At 40.5% G+C, this 20,978-nt stretch overlaps 1 protein-coding gene across 1 annotated transcript; it reads right to left on the reverse strand.

The window, feature by feature from the left end:
• Positions 1 to 863: 863 nt before the first annotated feature.
• On the reverse strand, positions 864 to 12,830 carry cldn7a (claudin 7a). Its single transcript, XM_020941160.2, has 4 exons — positions 12,608 to 12,830; positions 2,336 to 2,500; positions 1,186 to 1,270; positions 864 to 1,032 (listed from the first exon to the last, which is right to left on the reverse strand). The coding sequence occupies exons 1-4, from the start codon at positions 12,828 to 12,830 to the stop codon at positions 864 to 866; spliced, it is 642 nt and encodes a 213-aa protein (XP_020796819.1).
• Between the last annotated feature and the right edge of the window lie 8,148 nt (positions 12,831 to 20,978).

The raw sequence follows: 20,978 nt of genomic DNA on the forward strand, positions 1-20,978 counted from the left end.
AGGACGATCGTTTTGACTGTTGACTGTGACACCCTCATCAGCAAAATGTCCAACATGAGAAAAGTTAAAGTTAAGTTACTTAAAGTTGTTCATAATATTATAATATTTTGAAAAAGAAAGAGTTCATCAATTAAAAAAGATTTCTGTAATAGATTTGTGTTTCTCTGCACAAACTTATTGTTATTTTTGGGGTATATATGCCTTTTTTTTTTTTTTTTATTTCAGCCCCTTTTGGGATCAAAGTAGGTTGGATACGGTCCCTGGACCAAAATGAGTTTGACACCCCTGCTGTAACTAGCCAAGTCCGAGTCCCCGAGCTGAGTCCCAGCTGTCACAAACCAAAGTCCAAGTGAAGTCCAGGTCATCCATCATGAGTCCAGTTTTGAGTCCTGCAGGTGACTCAGAGTCATAAACCTGAGGACTCGAGTCCTACATCTCAGCTAGAAGCACTCCACTATTTCACTTGAGACAAACATATGCCAGCAAGTGCTCCTCTGTGTTTTTAAAATCCACCTTTAACAGACTCCTGTCCTGTTTCTTCAGTGGGCAATATCTCCTTCTTCTAACGACCAACTTCAGAGCTAGCTGCTACTAAACGTTTTCAAAATCCCCAGTGTTGAGGGCTGAAATACTTTAGAATATCATGTGAAAGCTTCATGTCTCAACATTTATATATTCAGAGAATCGGCCTAACAAAACAAAACAAAACACAATTGAATGATTTCAGATTTCTCTCAAAAAGTTCCAAAGAATACTATTGGCCCCTGTCCTCCATTTCCAATTCTGATATAAAATTCTAGAACAAACAGTCCCATAGGAGTCTGCACGCATGTTGATACAGTCCAGAGCAGCAGGGGGCGCCCTCACACGTACTCCTTGGCGCTGCTCGGGGGTCCGGACCTTGCGGTGACGGGGGCGGGGTACTTGGACACCTGCTTCTTTCTGGGACAAGAGGAGGCCAGCATGGTCCCACCCAGAACGTCCAGGAGAGAGCCGCCCCACGCTACGAAGATGGCCACTCCAAACTCGAACCTGGACGAGAGGCAGAGGACTTCAGTAACACAAAAGATCAGATGTATTTTGGACACATATTTAACTTATTTCTATGTTTTTAAATGTCATTCTCTCATATTTCCTCCCAGACTTTCAAACAGAAGGACCATCTGAAGTTGCGTGATCCCTTACTTGGTGTTGACCGGAGTGTAGGGGTTATAGAAGGCTCTGATCACGTTGTGGGCAAACCAGGAGCAGGCCACGATACAACACATGCCTGAGGAGAAGAAAGAAGCCGTTACAAAGAGCCTGTTGTTCTGTGTGAGGAGCAGAGAGCACAGGAGTGGGACTGGAACCTTCACAGAACATCAGACCTGCTCCTACGCACACCACTTCTGAAGAACAGGGGATGAACTACTGCTCTGGGCTGTTTGTCATCATTGTAAATCTGGTGCTAGTTTCAGGGTCCCTATTTTAATCACTTGAGCCTTGATTATGTGTTTTCTGTGTTTAACGAGAACCTATTTTTGAGAAGAACCATTCACAAAATTGCATTGCACTGCATTCTTTCATTTTGTATTAAATTGAAATGATATACAACTCAAAGCACAGGACCTGGGACTTGACTCAGACTTGTCTTGGACTTGTATGACCAGTACTGAACCAGGACTGAACCAGGTCCGGGACTGAGACCGGGACCAGACCAGGATTGAGACCAGGACTGAGGCTGGGACCAGATCGGGACTAGACTGGGACTGAGACCGGGACCGGACCAGACCAGGACTGAAATTGGGACCAGACCAGGACTGAAAATGGTTTAGTCCTGTTTTAGTCCTGGTTCAGTCCGAATGCTGTGCAAAAGTCCGGCATCGCAGTTTAAGTCATGTTATCCTTTTTTTTTCATTATTCATTTAAACACAAAATTAAAAAAAAAATTAAAAAATCATTATCTGTTTTTTCATTTTGGTTTTGGTTGACAAATATTGAAGAAAACAGTTGTTATTTCATGTTCTTATTTTTGGTTTTATATTGAAAAATGAATGAATGAATGATACACAGATTAAGAAACTACTTGATTTTTCCTTTTCTTAGTTTTGGTTTTATTTTTAAAAAAAGAATGAACGAATGATAGACGGATTGTCCCACATGCCACACGTCTGTACCACATGACGAATGCACGAGGATGGACAGCTATGTTTTTATGTTTGTTTCATTGTTCCTGTCTCTCTGTATATCGATCCTGTAGTGTTTTGTAGTTAATAGGTTTATTGTTACACTGGGACTCATAGAACATAATCTGACTCTTTTCTTTATAGATTACATGTAGTATTGTGAGCCCCACCTCCCACCAGCAGGATGATGCCCCCGGTCATGGCCACTCTGGACTTGCGGATCTTGTCGCTGCCTCCACACGTGGTGCACTTCATGCCCATACAGGACACGCCCAGCCCCGCCACCGACACAATGATGCCCACGATCATGAGGGCACGGGTGGCCTGGAGAGAGCCTGCGCACAAACACACAACAACAAGTGACATTAGAGAAGAACCAGTACTCCGAGTGCTGCCCGGGTGAAGCAAAGTCCCCCGCAGCACGACGGTCCATCAGGCCGACGGGGCAGGGGAGTGACAGGGCAGGGTGAGTCTTTCCTAGAAATGAAACCCTGGAGACAGAGGGACAAACAGAGCCGGGGCCCCTCCGCTGTCAAGGGCCGTATTTCACCCCCTCCTCCTCCTCATCTTTCCATCACTGAGCTCCTCCCTGTTTATCTGTGTGCCCCACTGTCCACCTAGAACCAGTCTGTGCCAGTCCTGGACATCACAGCAGGAATGACCATTTAAAACCTCATACTAAAAACAGGTCTGCACCAGGAATAAACCATGTCTTAAAAGGCCCATCTCATGTAAAATAACTCTTTTCACATTGTATCTTCTGCACATAAACAAGCACAATTTGGGTTTTGGAACATCCATTACACAATAGTTCTGAAATCTTACTGATTTCTTGGAGACAGGCACAGGCTCCACCCTCCAAACGTGATGTAGGCGACGAGTGAGCCGCCCTTCCTCCGCCCATCTCAGGGAGGGAGGGGGAGACAGGCGTTAGGAATAAACAGCAGTAGGAATAAACTTTTATTCATCATGGAGATACAGCGCGTTCAGCCGCATGTGTTGGACTCGGAATCGGACGAGGACTTTGGGAAGCGCTTTCTGCTACATGAAACGCATCATCGTTGTAGCAGCTTTAGTTCGTTGTCACGTGGGAGGGTGGCAGAAATACGCTGCAATTTGTTAAAAAAAAAAAAACACTGAATCAATCTAAAAAACACTTTGGCGACAAATCCAAGGCCCACACATCACTCTTAGAAGGTAGAGAGCTCTGAAAAGTTGATTTTGCATGAAATGGGCCCTTTAACAAGGACTGAACCAGAAATGAAGCAGACCTGAAGCCGGGCTTAGGCACCTGGATCACATCGAAAGTGGTACTGAACCTGAAACCAAATCTGGATTGACTAAACCAGAACTAGAACAGGACCAAATGGAATCTACATTTCACCAAATCTATTCACCTTAATCGTCACCTGAACATCTTCACTTTGAAATCAACACCCAAGTTTAGATTTTTGATCTAGGACCCCATCACCCGCACCACTCTGACCGCTTCCTCTCCACCACATTACCTCAAACACAACATCCCCAACCGATTATCACCACCCCATCTCCTACACCTCCTCATCTCCACCTCATCACCTTCTCCATCCCATCGTTAAGCAATCACCTCCATCACCCCATCAATATTCAATACATCAACACTATAATACTCTAAAAAAGGTCCAGACCAGAACCAGACTGGGACTGAGATTGGGAACAGGACCAGGACTGAGACCAGGACTGAGGCCGGGACCAGACCAGGACTAGACCATAATTGAGACTGGGACTGAGACTGGGACTAGACCAGGACTGAAAACGGTTTAGTCCTGGTTTAGACCTAGTTTAGTCTTCGTTCAGTCCTGGTTCAGTCCCAGTTCAGTCCTGGTTTAGTCCTGCTTTAGCCTTGGGTTAGTCCTTGTTTGGTTCTGGTTCAGTCCTGATTAATCCTGAAACCAGGACTTAAGAGACAGGTATGGTAACAAACTCTTGTTCTGAAAAAAATAACCTCATAACATAAATCATCAGAAGACCAGATGAACCTCATTGGACACGTTTACCATATCTCTACCACATCGTCCACACCACACATCATGTCCACCTTCTCTTTCTCACTTCAACATCACCTCCACCCTATTGCCCACACCTCACCACCTCCAGCACATAGTTCAGGATATTTTTGGGGATCAGCAATCTCTAGAAAAAGCTTGTATTAACAAATTTGTACTGTTACATTTCAAATGCAGTTGTAACTTACTTAAAGGTGCTTGTAACTTTTGGGTTTAAGGGTCTGTCACCTTCTTGTTTCTGTATATATGTCATTGCTCTGCCTGGAATGTTCCGCAGCATGACATTAAACAGCTCTACCTTACATTTATTAAATTTCATACTGCCCTACAAAGGCAAAAGACTTTAACTCTCCATAGTGTGAAACTGAGAAAAATGACTTTAAAGTTTTGTTTTTGGCCAGGCAAAAGTATAATAGGTAGAGCTCCCAAAATTTGACAACTACTTGCTATAATGAAGACATATTGGTATGTGAAAAATATTCAGCTCCAAATTGCCCTTTGACCCTTGTTTGTCATTTGCTGTACTTTGTATCATGAGCCAAAAATATGTGGACTTAGGTAATGTAGTTGGGGCAGTGTTTCTTGACCTTTAAAAGGCCTTTGAAATGGTCAATCTATGTATGTAAGTACTGGAAAAAATAACATCAGTTCAATTTTGCAGAAGACACTGTTAAATGTTTCTCATTATATATTAAAGAAAAACTAGCCAATCCCTTTGGAGTGCCACAGGGATCAGTACTTGGTTCCCTGTTTTTTACATAATATTAATGACCTCCCTCAATGCTGTCCTACTGTTACTGTTCAAATGTATGCTGATCACATTGTGTTGTATGTATCTGCTGAAAATATCTGTCATGCCTCACAGCAGATCTCAGAATGGCTTAGTGTCACACTTGACTTTGAATGTGAAAAAAAAAAAAAAAAAAAGTGTGTATGCACTGAAAAACAAAGAGACAAACAAAAAACTGTGACGTTGAGTTGACTATCCACAATGAGAAAATTCAGACAGTGAAGTTAAGCCTTAAGTTAAGTCTATGCGCCAGAAGGAATTCACCCCTAAAAGGCTGATGCTAGAATATATGTCCATTCATAAATACGGTCTGTGTGTACGACCTGCAGACGTATAATCTCTGAAAAGTTTAACGTGAACCATCTCCAGAAGCACAAAACAGACTCACCATCAGCAGTTGTGTCCTTTAGTCTGACAGAAGCTGAACTGCATCAGCGCACAATAGCGAGCAGTTTTTTGTGCTTAGTTTATGCAAATGAGCCATGCGGTTTTAAGTTTTGTTTCTGTAAAATGTAAACAAATCTGCTCAAAGCTGTGTGGATAGAGAAGGATTGCGGACACAGAAACGACGTGTCTGGACGCAAATCATTTCTGATACGGTGATTCAGTGTAAACATAACCTTAAACACCTTGGCCTCATTCTGGACGAAAATCTCAAATTTATCAGTCACACAAAATATTGAGCGAAGATTAAAAATAGTTTCAGTTGCTTTCATTTCATACGTAAAGATCAAATGCTCCACACTTCTAAACTTTTCATGAACACAATGATCTTCTCTCATCGAACTTATTGTATCACCACATGGTCCCAGGCCTCCTTAACCACATCCTCAACCACACTGAAACCCTCTGTTCATTTTACAAAGTTAAGGTCCCTAAATCCCAGACACCGGCACCACTGTGACATTTTAAAGAAACATAAACTTTTTAACTTTGAACATTTTACCAATTTTAATCATCTTGACCAGTAACTTGATCTGCTTTAGTCTCCATGAAGCTAGAAATGTTTAATGCCATACTGTGAAACATTCGAGACAAAGCATTAAGCGTTTGACGGACCCTCCGCTAGAAAATTTACACTGTGCATCTTTAACTATTTCTGCTTTTCACGTTTTTAATACCGTAAAATCAGGTAAAGCTTGTTTAAACACAGCGGTAGTGATCTAGTCTGCTCAAATAAGGCCGTTACCGTAGTGATCAGTGAAAACATGTTGCATTTACGGTAAATTACAGTGTCTTTTATATTTCAGAGTGAGGGGGATGTAGTCGGAGGAGATTCCTGGAGGCGCGCAGCAGTTTCCATGGACTGTTTTCAACGGCTAAACTCTGATGAATGAGACGTGGTGTGTACTTTCACTTTTAGCAACATTTCGGAATCGCTCTTTTTGACATAAATAAAGATATATACTGTAGATAGACTGAACACCAGAAGCTGTATCCTGTATTCTTACATATTCAATTCCTTTTTCACATGGACACAACCAGTCACACATCCGTTAATCACGATTACATGCGAAAGGTGAGCAAAGTGTCGTGCACAAGGACACAACCACAGTATTTGTGGTAAGATATGAACAAGCAATGATCAGACTAGTAGGAGTGTTCCACAGAAAACAAACAAACAAACAAACAAAATTGATGAATTTTCAAACAAACAGGTGAAGGAAACAAAAGACAATGTCAACTATGGGCAACATTTCCGGTGGAGGGTCCATCAAGTGTTATCGCTTTGTCTGGAATGTTTCACAGTATGGAATTAAACCTTTCTATCTTCATGGGCTACATTCACACTGCAGTCTGAAGTGACCCAAATCAGATTTTTTGGCTCCTATGTGACCTGTATCTGATTTTTTAATGACAGTCTGAACGACACAGATCCGATTTTTTCAAATGTGACCCAGGACACTTGGATATGTGCTCCTAAAACTGATACATATCTGATCTTTTGACATGTGACTTCAGTCTGAACGGCCAAAGTGCATTCATCCACCTACACGTTATCAACAAGACACAAACGTCACTATTCTGCGCTGAAGTAGGCAAAAATTGTTAATGAACTCCGTGTCACTGAAGCGAAGCACATCACCACTCACCACTCTTGGCTACGTCTCCGCATCCACACGTTCCTTTCAACAGACGTTGTTGCCAATGCCCCACAAAACACCACGACCAAAAACCTCGTCCTTCTCCTTCTCAATCTCCTCCTTAAAACAAGTAAGTTGTTCATGTTCTGGCTCCGGTACGAGAGGAACTTTAAAAACTCCAGGTGCTCAATGCTGCGTCCATGTTTGGGCAACTTCCGTAAACACAGAGACGCTCGCTGCGGTTGACATCATCGTGTCTCCAATGCACATGTGGGACACTTTTGGGCCGTTTAATGTTCACACTGGAGTCACATACAAGTCACATTTAATTGGAAATGTGAACGACCTCACAAAAACATCAACACAAAAATCCGAATTGAGCATTAAGCCCTGCAGTCTGAACGTAGCCATGGAGACCAAACCAGACCAAGTCGCACATCAGGTCAGAGTCAGAATGGCTGTTTTTCTAGGTATTTTTGAGTGTATTTGTAATTGAATAAACTATTGCAGAGCCCGCAGAATCAAAAGCTCTGCACTTCATAGCCACTCTGTTACGTCAGGTATGGGCATTCTACGTAAAGGTGTAACATTTCCAGTGGAGGGTTCATGAAATGTTATTGCTTTGTCTGGAATGTTTTACAATATGGAATTAAACCTTTCTATCTTCATGGAGACCAGACCAGACCAAATCACAGGTCAGGTCACAGTCAGAATGGCCGTTTTTCTAGGTATTTTTGAGTTATAAAGCCACCTGTAATTGAATTAACTAGTGGCGAGTAAACAGAATCAGAAGCTCTGCACTTCATAGCCACTCTGTTACGTGACAAAATGGCTTAAAGGTCTTGTACCCGCTTGTTTTTTTGTTGTTTTTCATGATAAATAGTAGTGATGGGCAAATGAGTCGGAGCTCTGGAGCACGTCTCGTTCTTTCTGAAACAAATCGCTCTGAAGCACTGCCTCGGAGCTCGTCTCGCAGCAGCCGCTCACGTGACCAAAGTGTGGAAGTGTGGGTCCCTCCCCCTACTGCTTCACTCTGCGTGTCAATCGCTTCAGTGCATCGAAGCGTTTCATTGGCTCAGCGAATTTTCCGCTCTGCGATTGGTTCAGAGTGCTTCAGAGTGTTCAGTGCACTTCTGTGGTTTGACAAGCGCTAAACTGCTACAGGATAAAAGATGCACCAATATTTCTTAAAAATATTGGGTAGTGAGGAGTATTGTGTGACGTTAGTGGTGATTTTGGTGACTTTTGGCGACTTTTGGCATTTGTTTCATTTTCGATGGCATCTACATGGTTTGGGATCACTTTGATCTAATCCCCCTAACAAGGTCATTTTCTTATTTACAACTGCTATTTATGTTGCTCTTTACACATTATTTTAAATCATCATTATTATTGTTGTTGTTAGGTACGGTGTCGCTCTGCACACAAGTATTGTCTTACACTAACAATACTTCATCATGGGTTGTGTGCTGGTTTGCAATGGTTAAATTTGTCCACTAGAGGTCAGTGTTTGTCCAAGGCCTCAGACACGTCGAACCATTTGAGACAATATTGCGACTGAGGTGTCAATGCTTCACGAGGCTCCATTTGCCCATCACTAGTTAATAGTGATTTACGCATTCCAAGTGTATCCAGAACTTGTCGTCAAGACCTTGCCTGTCCCTGATTGGTTAATCCACCTGTCAATCACACCCATTTCAAAGACTTCAAATAGTTAATTTAAAATATATCACTTATTTGTCCAGATCTTTGGCATTTTTTGTCCTAACAACATGAAACTTGGCACTGCACACGCCGGTACCGTTAGGAAGACACTCTCCGAATTTGAGATCAGTTGGACGAGCGATTTGAGAGTTACGTGTAGAACAGACAAACATATGGAAGATAATTTCTTCCATTAGATTTTAAATACCACTGAATTTCTCACTTAATTTTTTTTTTACTCTGAAAAAAGATGTTTGAATTATTTTTATTCTGAATTTTAGTTGCTGAAATTTGAAGTTTACTTGCGTGTACTATGTTTTAAATTCAAAATAATAATAATAAAAAAAAAAATCACCACAGATATTTTTCAAGCCCAAATTCAAAAAAACTGTGAAAAATTAGACAGCGAAGATCCAAGATGTCAAGGCAGAAGCAGTCGATCATGTGTGAGTGAGAAGGACAGAGGCTGTTTCCTATTGGCCGTTCTCATCTGTGGGCGGGGTTACATTAAGAAATCAAAGCGATGAGGTTTCGATGAGGCTAATTCTGACTGATCAGATCACGTCACTGCAACATTACCCGTTTCTTACTAAATTGGATCGGATCACTTTGGATCGATTGCTTAGGCCTTGACATCCTGGATCTTTTCTGTGAATTTTTTTTGTTACACTCTGAATTTTGACTGTTGAATTTGAAGGCTTGAAAATATTTGCACTGAATAATAAACACTTTGAATTATTATTATTCATTTTAGTTGCTGAAATTTTAAGCGTACATTTTCAAACATGTTTTTTCAGAGTTTAAAAATTCAAAGTGAGAAATTCAACATTATTTAAAATTAAAAATCCGATGAAACAAATTATCTTCCATGCAAACATAACGACGCACAGACGTTTCTTGAATTTATAGGTAGATGTAAGGTAGAGCTGTTTAACGTCACACTGTGGAACATTCCAGGCAGAGCAATGACGTAACCATGGAAACAAGCAGCAGAAAGTTCCACAGCGCACCTTGTAGCCTGATTTTTAGCGTCTTAAAAACATGAAAAACAAACTTACTCCTCACTTACCTTCCCAATCGTTCGCACTGGTCTCTGAAAGTTGTGAAAAGCGGTGGAGTTTTACCGTCACTATAGATCTAACAACAACTATCATGCTAACACACACTTCCTGATTATTGTACAATCAGGTATCAACACATGTTATATATTAAAATACTTAGTGGTAACGTTTGAATGCAGAGTGTTGTGTTTTAAAAAGCAAATAATAGTGAAGTATTTTTGTGTTTAAAAAAATATATGAGTAAAATACTAAAACATCTCAAGACATCATCTCCTGACTAAGGTGACCAGATTTTCAAATTCAAAAACTGAGACATCCTCTTTATTTTTATTTTTTTTCTTGGTGGTTGGTAATAATAAAATTGTAATTAAGGACATTTTTTATACATAGTCCATTCATGACTAACATTTGAGTCAATATAGTCAGATATTCTTTGTGTTTTGGTCATTTTTAAGCAGCTTTTCTGGATTTATTCTTTTTTTTTTCCCCCAACAAATAACAGTGTGTGCCTCTTTGGATCAGATTGGTCCAAAATAGGGACACTTGGGACATTTCTGGTAAAAAAACTGGGATATAAATCAGTGTATCGTTTTGGATAAATCTATGCTGGTGACTAGTGGACACTAGGGGTGTGCAAAAATATCATGAATATCGAAATACTGTATCGTAGTCGTTTAATGTGATGATACAGTACTCTGAGTCACAGTTTGTTCACAGGTGCACAGAGATACAACAAACGTCTATAGAGTACAACTGAAAATAACTTGTGTTGTGGTTGTGCGTCCACGTGAGCATGCTCGCATCTCCACTAACATGACTCCACTAACATGATTCTCCTAAACTGCAACAAAGCTCAGCCAAAATTTAAGATATAAACACTGAAATGTATCAGAAAATGACTGAAAAGTAGTGAAATGATGTGTCCATGCAGCAAGATCATTTTACTTCACAAGTGATCATAAAATAAATGACCTCTAGACTAGAATGAAGCGTCTCTGCTCTATTAACTAGACAATAAAACTGAAAACAAGTTGAATAACCTGATGTAAGTTTTAAAGATCAGAGAAATTTGCAGTGTGCATGTTTCTATAAAAATGTTGGTTTGTGTTCTCCACTGTACAGCATATAATGGAACTCCATGGACAATGTTCCATAGTATGATTTTAACTTTCTATTTACATGGAATCATGCAGGTGATGTGCCAACACCAGAAAGTGTACTTACTTACATACCATACTTAAAAATAGTAATAATAATAAAAAAATTGATGTATAGCCTTTGTCACTGACAAGTGTTAAAAGTTCTATGTTAACCCTCGTGCACCCTTTAAAAGAATCCCACCTGTGCTCCTTTGCGACAAAAATATACACTGGAAAAGAATACCACAATATTTTTAGGCAGTATTGATTTTTTGCTTTTTTGTCAGTGTCTTCATTTATTTCTGCCTTAATCATACACACCAAAAATATCTAATATTTTGAAATTTTTACCCCTTAAATGCAATTTTTTTGACAACAAAAGTATCAAATTATGTGCATGGAAAAAATTAAATAAATTAGAGTTTTTCCATATCTTTCAAGGAATTGTAATGTGTTTGTGTTGGGATTATCAGAGGCTGGGGGCTCCTCTAGAACACACCCACATCATTTTCACCTCAAATATCTACGTCTCTGTTCTTCAGTCTGGACTCATATGTACAAATGTGTTTCTACTGACATGACCTTGTAATGGAAGATACAGTAAGACAAATATCAAAATACTCAAAAAGACACTAAAACAAAACATTTGAAGGGTTTTCAACACCAAAGAATGAAAAATACATCAAAAAGTAAAAATATACTGGCAAAGTTCTGCCATTGAAAAAAGCCATTTTGAATGGAAGTCAATGGGACAAAAATGAAGGGCCACGGGTGTGAATATTTTGATTAACCAATTAATGTGGTCTTGAAAGAAAACATAGACATCAAAAATACATCACAAAATACACAAACTGGCCAATTTTGGTGCTGTTTGGTGCAATATAGCCACAGTTATCCAAAAAAGAAAAGTTCAGACATACAAAAATGTACTTGGGAGTGCAGGGGGTTAAATGAAACAGAAACTGCACACCAAAGTTCTTGTAGAGTGCAAATGTGCAAATGCAGTAATAAAGTTTTGGCAAAAAAGTCTTCGTCAGATCATTTTTCTTGCTTTGGACCACAGGAAACACACAGCCTGCCACGGACGAAGACTTTTTTTGCCAAAACATTATTTAAACATTTTTAAAAAGTTTTTGACCATCAGTCATCTGAGTGTGCTACACATTTTTTCACTTTTAAAAGTTCTATATTACACAAAACGGACTGTGACTTTTAAGAGATGTTTGAATAATCTTTTATTATTAGTCTGTTTACATCTCCTAATCTCAAACTGCTCTGTTCCACTTTGTGATGTCATGAAGTGGTAGTTTTCAAGTTGAAAGCTACATTTTACCTTTAGTTCAGTAAAGATTGGAAATTTCAGGGATGAATTTATCCAGACAATTTTAGTGAAGATGTATGAAGTTTAAAAAACACAGTAGAACACTTCTGGTATCACCACATGACATCACAAGGTGGAACAGATATTTTTTTTAGTTTGAGAGAAGAACTCAGCCTAAATGTGCATCGTTTGTGTATTAAACATGTGAATGAAACAAAACACAAGTCCATGTCTGTTTGTGATGAGGAAACATTCTCACACAGATGAGAGAATAGTGTAATACGGGACATTTACTCACTGTCGAGTTGGAGGATGGAGTCGTAGATTTTGCACTGCAGCTGGCCCGTGCTTTGGAAGGCGCACGACATCCACAGCCCCTGGTACATGGCCACGGCCGTGATGATGTTGTCCCCGATGTACGCTGACATCTTCCACTGCGGTAAAATAGTCCCGATGATCAGCCCCACGATCCCCACCAGCGACATGAAGAAGCCGAGCAGCTGGATCCCGGAGTTTGCCATGTCTGTTTGTTTGTTTGTAAGTTACGCGAAAGTTTCCGTACAAAATCGCTGGAAAATTGCGGAGTAATGGCAGCGGAGTGAGAGACTGACAGAGGCTGGCTCACGTGTGCGCGCAGGGAGCTGGTGTGGACGGATGGCACTGTCAGGTCCGTGCGTAATTTGGAACACGCCTCTTTTACGCACGGAGCGGTGAGGTGCTGTGGTGTGGAAAGGAAGGATGGTGAATGATGAGAATGCCCTGGCACATAGAGCGACAAATTAGTCATATTTATATCATATTTAGAAGCATATGTGGATAATTTATAGATTTATATAACCTGTAGAAACGCGTATCAGACGTGTGGTTTAATCATGGGAATGTACGGAGATGAGATGTTCTCCTGATGAACTCTTTACTCAATACATGTTTTTAACTTATTTACTATAATCATGACAACTTGTCCAGGGAGTGCACGTGGAAATATATTTTCTTTTTATCAAATACATTCAAATTCAAATCCATACTTATTTATTTTGTTACAATCAACCAGTTGATCAGATGTGGATGTGATTTGTACACTAGTGGTGCACCATAACTCATCTTCATTTATCTTCATCTTCTTCTTTTGCTTCTACCACTGTGTGTTTTGACAAGATAGTTTAATATAATTATAGTTTTTTAAAATGATTTTTAGTTTGTGTCCAAATTTTTTTTTTCAAGATAATCAGTGTTTTAGTTGACAAAAACAGTTGACTAAAATAATTTTAAAGGAACTGTATGAATTCTGCAAAACTGTTACATTACAATCACAGCTGAGCCTCTGTCCCCAGAACCTTCACCTGCAGATAGAGACACATCCAAGTTTGTCTCATTCTTAGTTTATGTTCAGGTCTCACGTGAAGCTCAGAGCCTCCAGAATTCCCTCCTTGAGCTGCAGAGGCTGCACTAGCACTGACTCAGGACTGGTGCAGGTGCTGGAGTTTAGGAAAAAAACGTTCAGATCAGAGAGAGATTTATGACATTTGAAAGCAAAATATTATATATTTCTCATTTACTGTATTTTTTGTTTAGTTTTTGTTAGCAGAAATATGACAATGACAAAAATGATGATTACTGCTGCTGCTTTTTATTTTATTTCTAATAAATGTCCTATATTACACACAATTGAATCTTATGAGTTTTAAGTCATGTTATAATGTTGCTTCATCAAAAACAGACCTGGAGTTGTGCTTTGTTACATTCATGTTTGAGTAACACTTTATTATTAGTCTGTCTACATCTCCAAAGCTCAAAATGCTCTGTTCCACCTTGTGATGTCACAAACTGTAATAGTTTTCATGTGAACAGCTCCTTTTACCTTTAGTTCAGTAGAGATTTGCAATTCCAGGACTGAAATCATCCAAATGATTCTAGTGAAGATGTGTGGAGAATGAATCAAAACACAACTGCAGTTATATTTGTGATGTGGAACCATTAGAACAGATGAGAGAAGAGTGTCACATGTGCACCGCTTTAACTCTTACTTCGAGAGATGAGACGTGTGGTGTGATGTGACAGTGAGTTAGTTTAACACGTGAGCCGCATGTTCCCATATGGACACAGAGGTGTCTTGCTCTACGGTCATGTGTAATTAGGAGCCGCCCCCTTTACTCACAGAGAATGGGAAAGCCTTGGCACAGCTACAGGCCCATGTGAGTCAGCGTGTGTGTTATACACAGTGTTAGTGTATAACAGGACTACTGCACACATTCTATAGTAAATATGACTCATAGTCGTCAGTGTGAAAGGAGCAGCATGTCGTCGTATGGCACTTGTGATCCATGACTCTCTATGACTCGATTATGTAACATTGGTGTGACTTCCTAAAATTGATAATGCCAGTAATTTCATATTAAAGCCACAGGATGGAACTTTCTGCAGGTGGCACGCAAGGATGGAGCAATGAACAATAATATCAATAATATCAGAAACATTTTATATAATCATAAGAATCGCCAACAAACATAATCACCGTCTTATCACCAGAATGTGCAAAAAAGCAACTTCTCCATGATGTTTTCGCTCATAGAAGATCTGTTTTCCACAGCTCGGGTCTGGTCAGGACTTGGATGGAGAAACTGGGAAAATCAGGAACCACATTGGAACACCAGAGGTATAAACTGACATTGTGTTCTTAGGCAAGGCACTTCACCCACATTGCCTAGTATGAAAGCGGTGTGTGTGAGTGTGTGTGTGTGAGTGTGTGTGTGAGTGATGGTGGTGGTGAGAGGGGCCGATGGTGCAGATTGGCAATCTCACTTCCTGTCAGTCTGTCCGAGGGCAGCTGTGGCTACAGTAGTAATTTGCCACCACCGGGTCTGGAATGACTGAAGATGCATCCTCATGGAGACAGATCAGTTTCCATGGAATATTATCACCAAAGGAGCAACATTTCCACAGAATCAAGCAGGTCAGGTTTGTGGAAATACAAGCCTGGTCACTGTAAGAGACACATGTTTTTAGCAAGTGTGTGTGTGCGTGTGTGTGTGTGTGTGTGAGTGTGTGTGCGTGTGTGTGCGTGTGTGTGTGTGTGTGTGTGTGTGTGTGTGTGTGTGTGTGTGTGTGCGTGTGTGTGTGTGTGTGTGTGTGTGTGCGTGTGTGCATGTTTAAGTCTTGACATAAACATCATTGGTTGAGTGGTCAGAGGTTGGTGGTGTGATTCCGGCTCCTGCAGATGAATGCCGTCGTTGTGTCCGTGTGAATGGGTGAGTGGTTCCTTGATGTAAAGAGCTTTGAATGTCCTGAAGGTGGAAATGTAACAGTGTGTGAAAAATGGTGTTTTATCTTTAATATCTGTGTAATTCTCTGGTCCGTCAACGTGAAACCAACACTGATACAACGTTTATCTGGACGTTTATTCAGAGATATTTTCACCAGTTTTCATCAGGCAGATGTTGATTTGATGACAGAATTGATTTGAAGATTTTATTGATCACTTTTAAAGCTCGTTTAGGTCTTGTACCAAGTTACATTTCAGAACTTTTAACCCCGTCAGAGCCTTCCGCAGCCACACATCCTCAGGCAGGTCCCTGTGGCTGCTCCAAAGTCCAGGTTCAATTGAACCAGCAATACTGGAACAAAATAGTCAATAACATAATTACAAAAAGATTAGAAATGATACAAAACAGTCTCAGAGATAGGTGGACCTGTGTGTGTGTTTGTAGTGTGTTCAGTTCAGGTGCAGGAGGAGAGGCAGCGGCAGTTTGTTTCTGTTTCTGTAGTTTGGCTTCATTTTTGGGAAGCATAGAATATCCCAGTTCACACAGATATGTAGTAGTGAAAGGAATAAGCAGAGAAACACTGACCGGTTTCACTTCATGGAAACCGTCTGACCTCGCAGCTTTAGGATTCTTTCACTCGACAGTAGGCAGGTACTTATTTTATTTAACCAGTTTTTTGAGTATCCCGGTTTCTTCATGGTGCATGTAAATGCAGTACCCAGGTTTTGGTATCCCGGTTATGACTGTATCCCGGTTATTAGAAACCAGGATACTGTAGCTGGTATATTCCAACAGTAACCGGGATACTGTGACATGTATACGCAGTATCCCGGTTACTGCAACATAAAGTTGAGTGCACATGCGTCCAAAAGACAAATACTTCCCAGTATTTTCACCACAACAGTAGCAACATAAATAAAGTGATCATACATGAGTAAAATTACTGTAAAATAAAGAGCTGTGCTAAACCTGCACATGTACAATCTGCACTCGTGTGACCTGCACTCATGTGATCGCTGAAAAGCTAAAACATGAACTATCTCCTATACAACACATGCACAGAACAGACTCACCATCATCAGCACCTCTTCTGTCACAAAAACAACACACATAATCCATTGAGTCATAACCTTTAGTCTGAAAGAAGCTGATCACATCAGCGGCACAAGGAGCGAGCTGTTTTTAATCAGCGCTAACAGTTTATGCAAATTAGCCATGTGATTTTAAGTTTTGTTTCTGTAAAACGTAAACAAATGTGGCAAAGCTGAATGATCTGATCAAACGGGCTGATGTGGCTCTATAGTGCTTAGTGCTTAGTGGTTTGTTTGTTGTAAAGTTGAGTTTATTTATGCAGAAGATTTTAATGAAGAATCTGTTGGGTTTGATCTGAGCAGTGGATTGTGGGATATCTCATAGCTCCTCACGCTGGTTAAACCTCCCGAGCTTCCAACGCTAAAGGAGCTCATGATTGTATTTTTCCTGGTTTAATAAATTGATTTAAGTAAATTTTTGCACTTGTGCATTTGTAAGATTATGTCAAGAAACCGGGATACTCCATTTGATCTTGTCACAGGGATATGAGTGTCCCAGTTTCTCACTGTGCATGTAAACACAGTATCCCGAATACTGACATAAAAGGGATATGGCTAATAACCGGGATACTGATGTGCATGTATACACACTCAGTAAGGTCACAGATCCATTTATGCAATTTTTATATCACAGACCTCCATGCAGATCAACTCAAGGAGACCCAAAAACAATCTCTTGTGACCCACCTGAGGGTTGTGACCCAGTCTTTGGGAAACAATGTTTTTAAATCACTTTACTTCTGCATCGAATGAGGAGAAAAATTCACTTTGTCAACTGGACAAAAGTTTGTTTGGTTGAAGATGTTTCGCAGTTCATCCAAGCTGCTTCTTCAGTTCTGGTCAGACGCTGGTGGACACTTCCTTATATCTGCAGGGAGGAGCAAACTACACTGAAACTACTCTGAAACTAACACCCACACTTGTTTACAGTTTCTGTTTGTTAGTTTGGCCTGTTGACCTGTACAGGGTGTGGGGTCTACTTAGCAGAACAATTAATGGCCATAATGGAGCTTCCACACCTCTGGACCTGACCTGACTACACCTGTTGTTCTCTTGTAGCCAGGTGTAGGTGAACTGAAGAAGCAGCTTGGATGAGCTGCGAAACGTCTTCAACCAAACTAACTTTTGTCCAGTCGACAAACTGAATTTTTCTCCTCATGGATTCTACCTGGACGACTGAGGGATTCTTCACACTTCTGCATCGAATTATGAAGCGTTTTATTGTCCAATAATCAGAAAGTGTGCGTTTGCATTCTAGTTGTTGTTGGTTTTACCGTCACCACTGCGCTCTGGTCTCTGAAAGTTGAGAAAAGTCATCACAAAGTCATAAACTCTTCACTGTGAATAAATACAACGCTCAGAATACATAAGGTAAATGAGGGAGAACTTTGGACCACTGCAAATAGTTTTTTTGCATTTCTAAAACGGTAAAAATCAGATAGAGCGCTTTTAATTAGCGTAACGTGTGACCTTTAACCCAATACTTTTTCATCTCCTCCTGGAACAATACAGAAAGAATTTGATAATGAGATAATTCGTCCCATCATGCGCACATGCATCTGTTACATAAGCACTGTTTACTCGTATGATGTTTATGAGCATGTTTGGCCCGTCTCTCCCTTTGGTCCCGCGGCTCCCACAGTTAACCCGATGTGTTGAGTGAGTGGGCACGGACAAAGGGCCCTCTGTCGGGTGGACTTAACTCTACATGGTTCTGTGTGAGCGGCTCTGGACAAAAGAGCTGAGGTCGGGGAGGAACCTGTAATCCTGCGGGACATAAGGCTTTTGTTTTTGCTGTTTTCAAATCCTCATGTTAAAGGTGCATTGTGTAACTTTTTTAGCTGAGGGTCTGTCACCTGCTTGTTTCTATGGAGACGTCATTGCTCTGCCTGGAATGTTCCACAGTGTGACATTAAACAGCTCTAGTTTACATTTATTCAATTACAGGTAGTTTTAGAGCTCAAAAATACCTTGAAAAACAACATTCTGGCTGTGAGCGGGGTCGCCTCTCCACAGATCTAACCTGTAACTTGGTCTGGTTTGGTCTCCATGAAGATAGAAAGGTTAATGCCATACTGTGAAACATTCCAGACAAAGCAACAACATCTCCATGGAGACAAGTATGTGACGGACCTTCCACCAGACAAGTTACACAATGCACCTTTAAATGTCTCGGTAACACTTTATAATAATATGGCATACCTACATGCTCTGTTCCACCTCGTGATGTCATGAAGTGGTAGTTTTCAAGTGAACAGCTCCTGTGACTAACTCATTTCCAATCTCTACTAACAGTTTAGTAAACATTGGAAATTCCAGAGCTGAAATGATCCAAATGATTCTAGTATCTTAATAAAGATACCCAATATTAGTTTTTTCAGAGTCTATGACCAAGAATCTACAATAGTACTAATTTTCACTTTCCTAACTCTATTTTTTAAGAAGTTTTGGTCTCTCAAACATGATTATAAATTAAGGTGTCAGAAAAAATGAGCATGGCCCCAAAATTTCAACGGGCCATAACTCAGGAACGACTCAAGGGATTGAGCTAAAATTTTAGATTCTTTCAGTTGGTCGTTTTAGAAATTTTTGGAATTTTTTTCAACCAAATCTGAGATGACTCACAGGGGAGGGCGGCTGATTTCATACGGACTGACCCAAAAGCTCTTTTAAATTCATCTTTGTGAATAGTTAGAATGTTCTGAATACATAAGGTGAGTCAGGAAGAACTTTGTTTGGACAACTGCAATTCAATGTTTAATAATGAACTAACAAACACAATACACAGATTAACCAAATGTCTTATATTAAACACATATTACATGTTTGCACCTGTCTACCTCAAAGTGTATGTCTTCTCCGTGGTCCATTTATTTTAAGTAGTCCTGATCTACTAATTCTTCTTCTTTTTTTTTTTTTTTTACCACTGTAATGTTTTTGTCCTCCATAACTCCTGTGCTGGAGCTGGACCAGGCTGTGAGAAGAACAGTGACTTGTTGTTGCCGGGCGGATTACCCCAGAACCAGAGGAATCCTGCTTAAAGCTCAGATACAGAGGGAGGACAGGAACAGAGGAGGGGGTCTGAGATGGGAGGAGGAGAGGAGAAGGAAAGGAAGAGGGGGAGAGGAGGAGGAAAAGACAAGGGGGAGAACAGGAGAGGGAGGAGGAAGAGAAGAAGAGAGCAGAAGAGGAGGAAGAGGAGAAGAGGGGAGGAGATGAAGAGGAAGAGACGAAAACAGAAGGGGAGGAGAAGAGAGTATGAGAGGTGGAGAGGAGGAGGGGAGGAGAAGAGGAGGAAGAGAAGAAGAAAAGAGAAGGAGGAAGAGAGGAAGAGGAGGAGAGGGAGAGGGAAAGGAGAAGGAGGAGAAGAAGAAGAAAGGAGGAGAGGAGAAGTGGAGGAAGAGGAGAAGAAAAGAGGACGAGAGAGGGGGAGAAGAGGAGAAGGAAAAGAAGAGGGAGAGAGGAGGAGAAAAGACTAGGGGGAGAGCAAGAGAGGGAGGAGAGGAAGAAGAGTAGAGGGGGAGGAGCGGAGGAGGAGAAGAAGAGGAGGAGAAGAATGTACCAAAATGTCATCATGAGTAAAGGAAGGTGGGTCTGAATTTAAAATGGAATCAGTTTTCCTCAAGTGTGGGTGGTGTTTTAAAGCTGCACTGTGTAACCTGTCTGCTGCTTGTCTCAATGGAGATGAACCTAGAATGTTCCACAGTACCACCATAAACTTAAGAATCTCCATGGAGACTTGCTGCAGGCCAAATTACAGGTTAGATCTGTGGAGAGTCAGGAAAGTTACGTAGTGCACCTTTAATGATATTGGGCCTCACTTATGAAACATTCTTATGAACAAATTTACAAACAATTTTGGCATTCACAAAACATTTTTTTAACTGAAGTATTATATAAGTATTTTTACTTTGCTTAATTCCTACTCAAGTAAAAGTAAAAGTAACCATCTAAAAATCTACTGATGTAAAAGTAAAAAAGTACTTCTTTTAAAATGTTATTTGAGTAAAAGTTACTTAAGCTTCGTTCAGACTGCAGCCTGAAGTGACCCAAATCTGATTTTTTGGCCCCTATGTTCCTGTATCTGATCTTTTAATGACAGTCTGAACAACACAGATCAGATTTTTTCAAATGTGACCCAGGACACTTGGATATGTGCTCCTGAAACTGATACATATCTGATCTTTTGACATGGCCAAAGCTCATTCATCCACCTACACGTTATCAACAAGCCACAAACGTCACTATTCTGAGCTGAAGTAGGAGAAAATATTTTATGAACTCCGTGTCACTGAAGCAAAGCACATCGCCACTCACC

This window comes from Boleophthalmus pectinirostris, unplaced genomic scaffold (genome assembly GCF_026225935.1).
Source record: "Boleophthalmus pectinirostris isolate CB_2022bp ecotype Guang Dong unplaced genomic scaffold, ASM2622593v1 HiC_scaffold_20, whole genome shotgun sequence".
Lineage (NCBI taxonomy): Eukaryota > Metazoa > Chordata > Actinopteri > Gobiiformes > Gobiidae > Boleophthalmus > Boleophthalmus pectinirostris.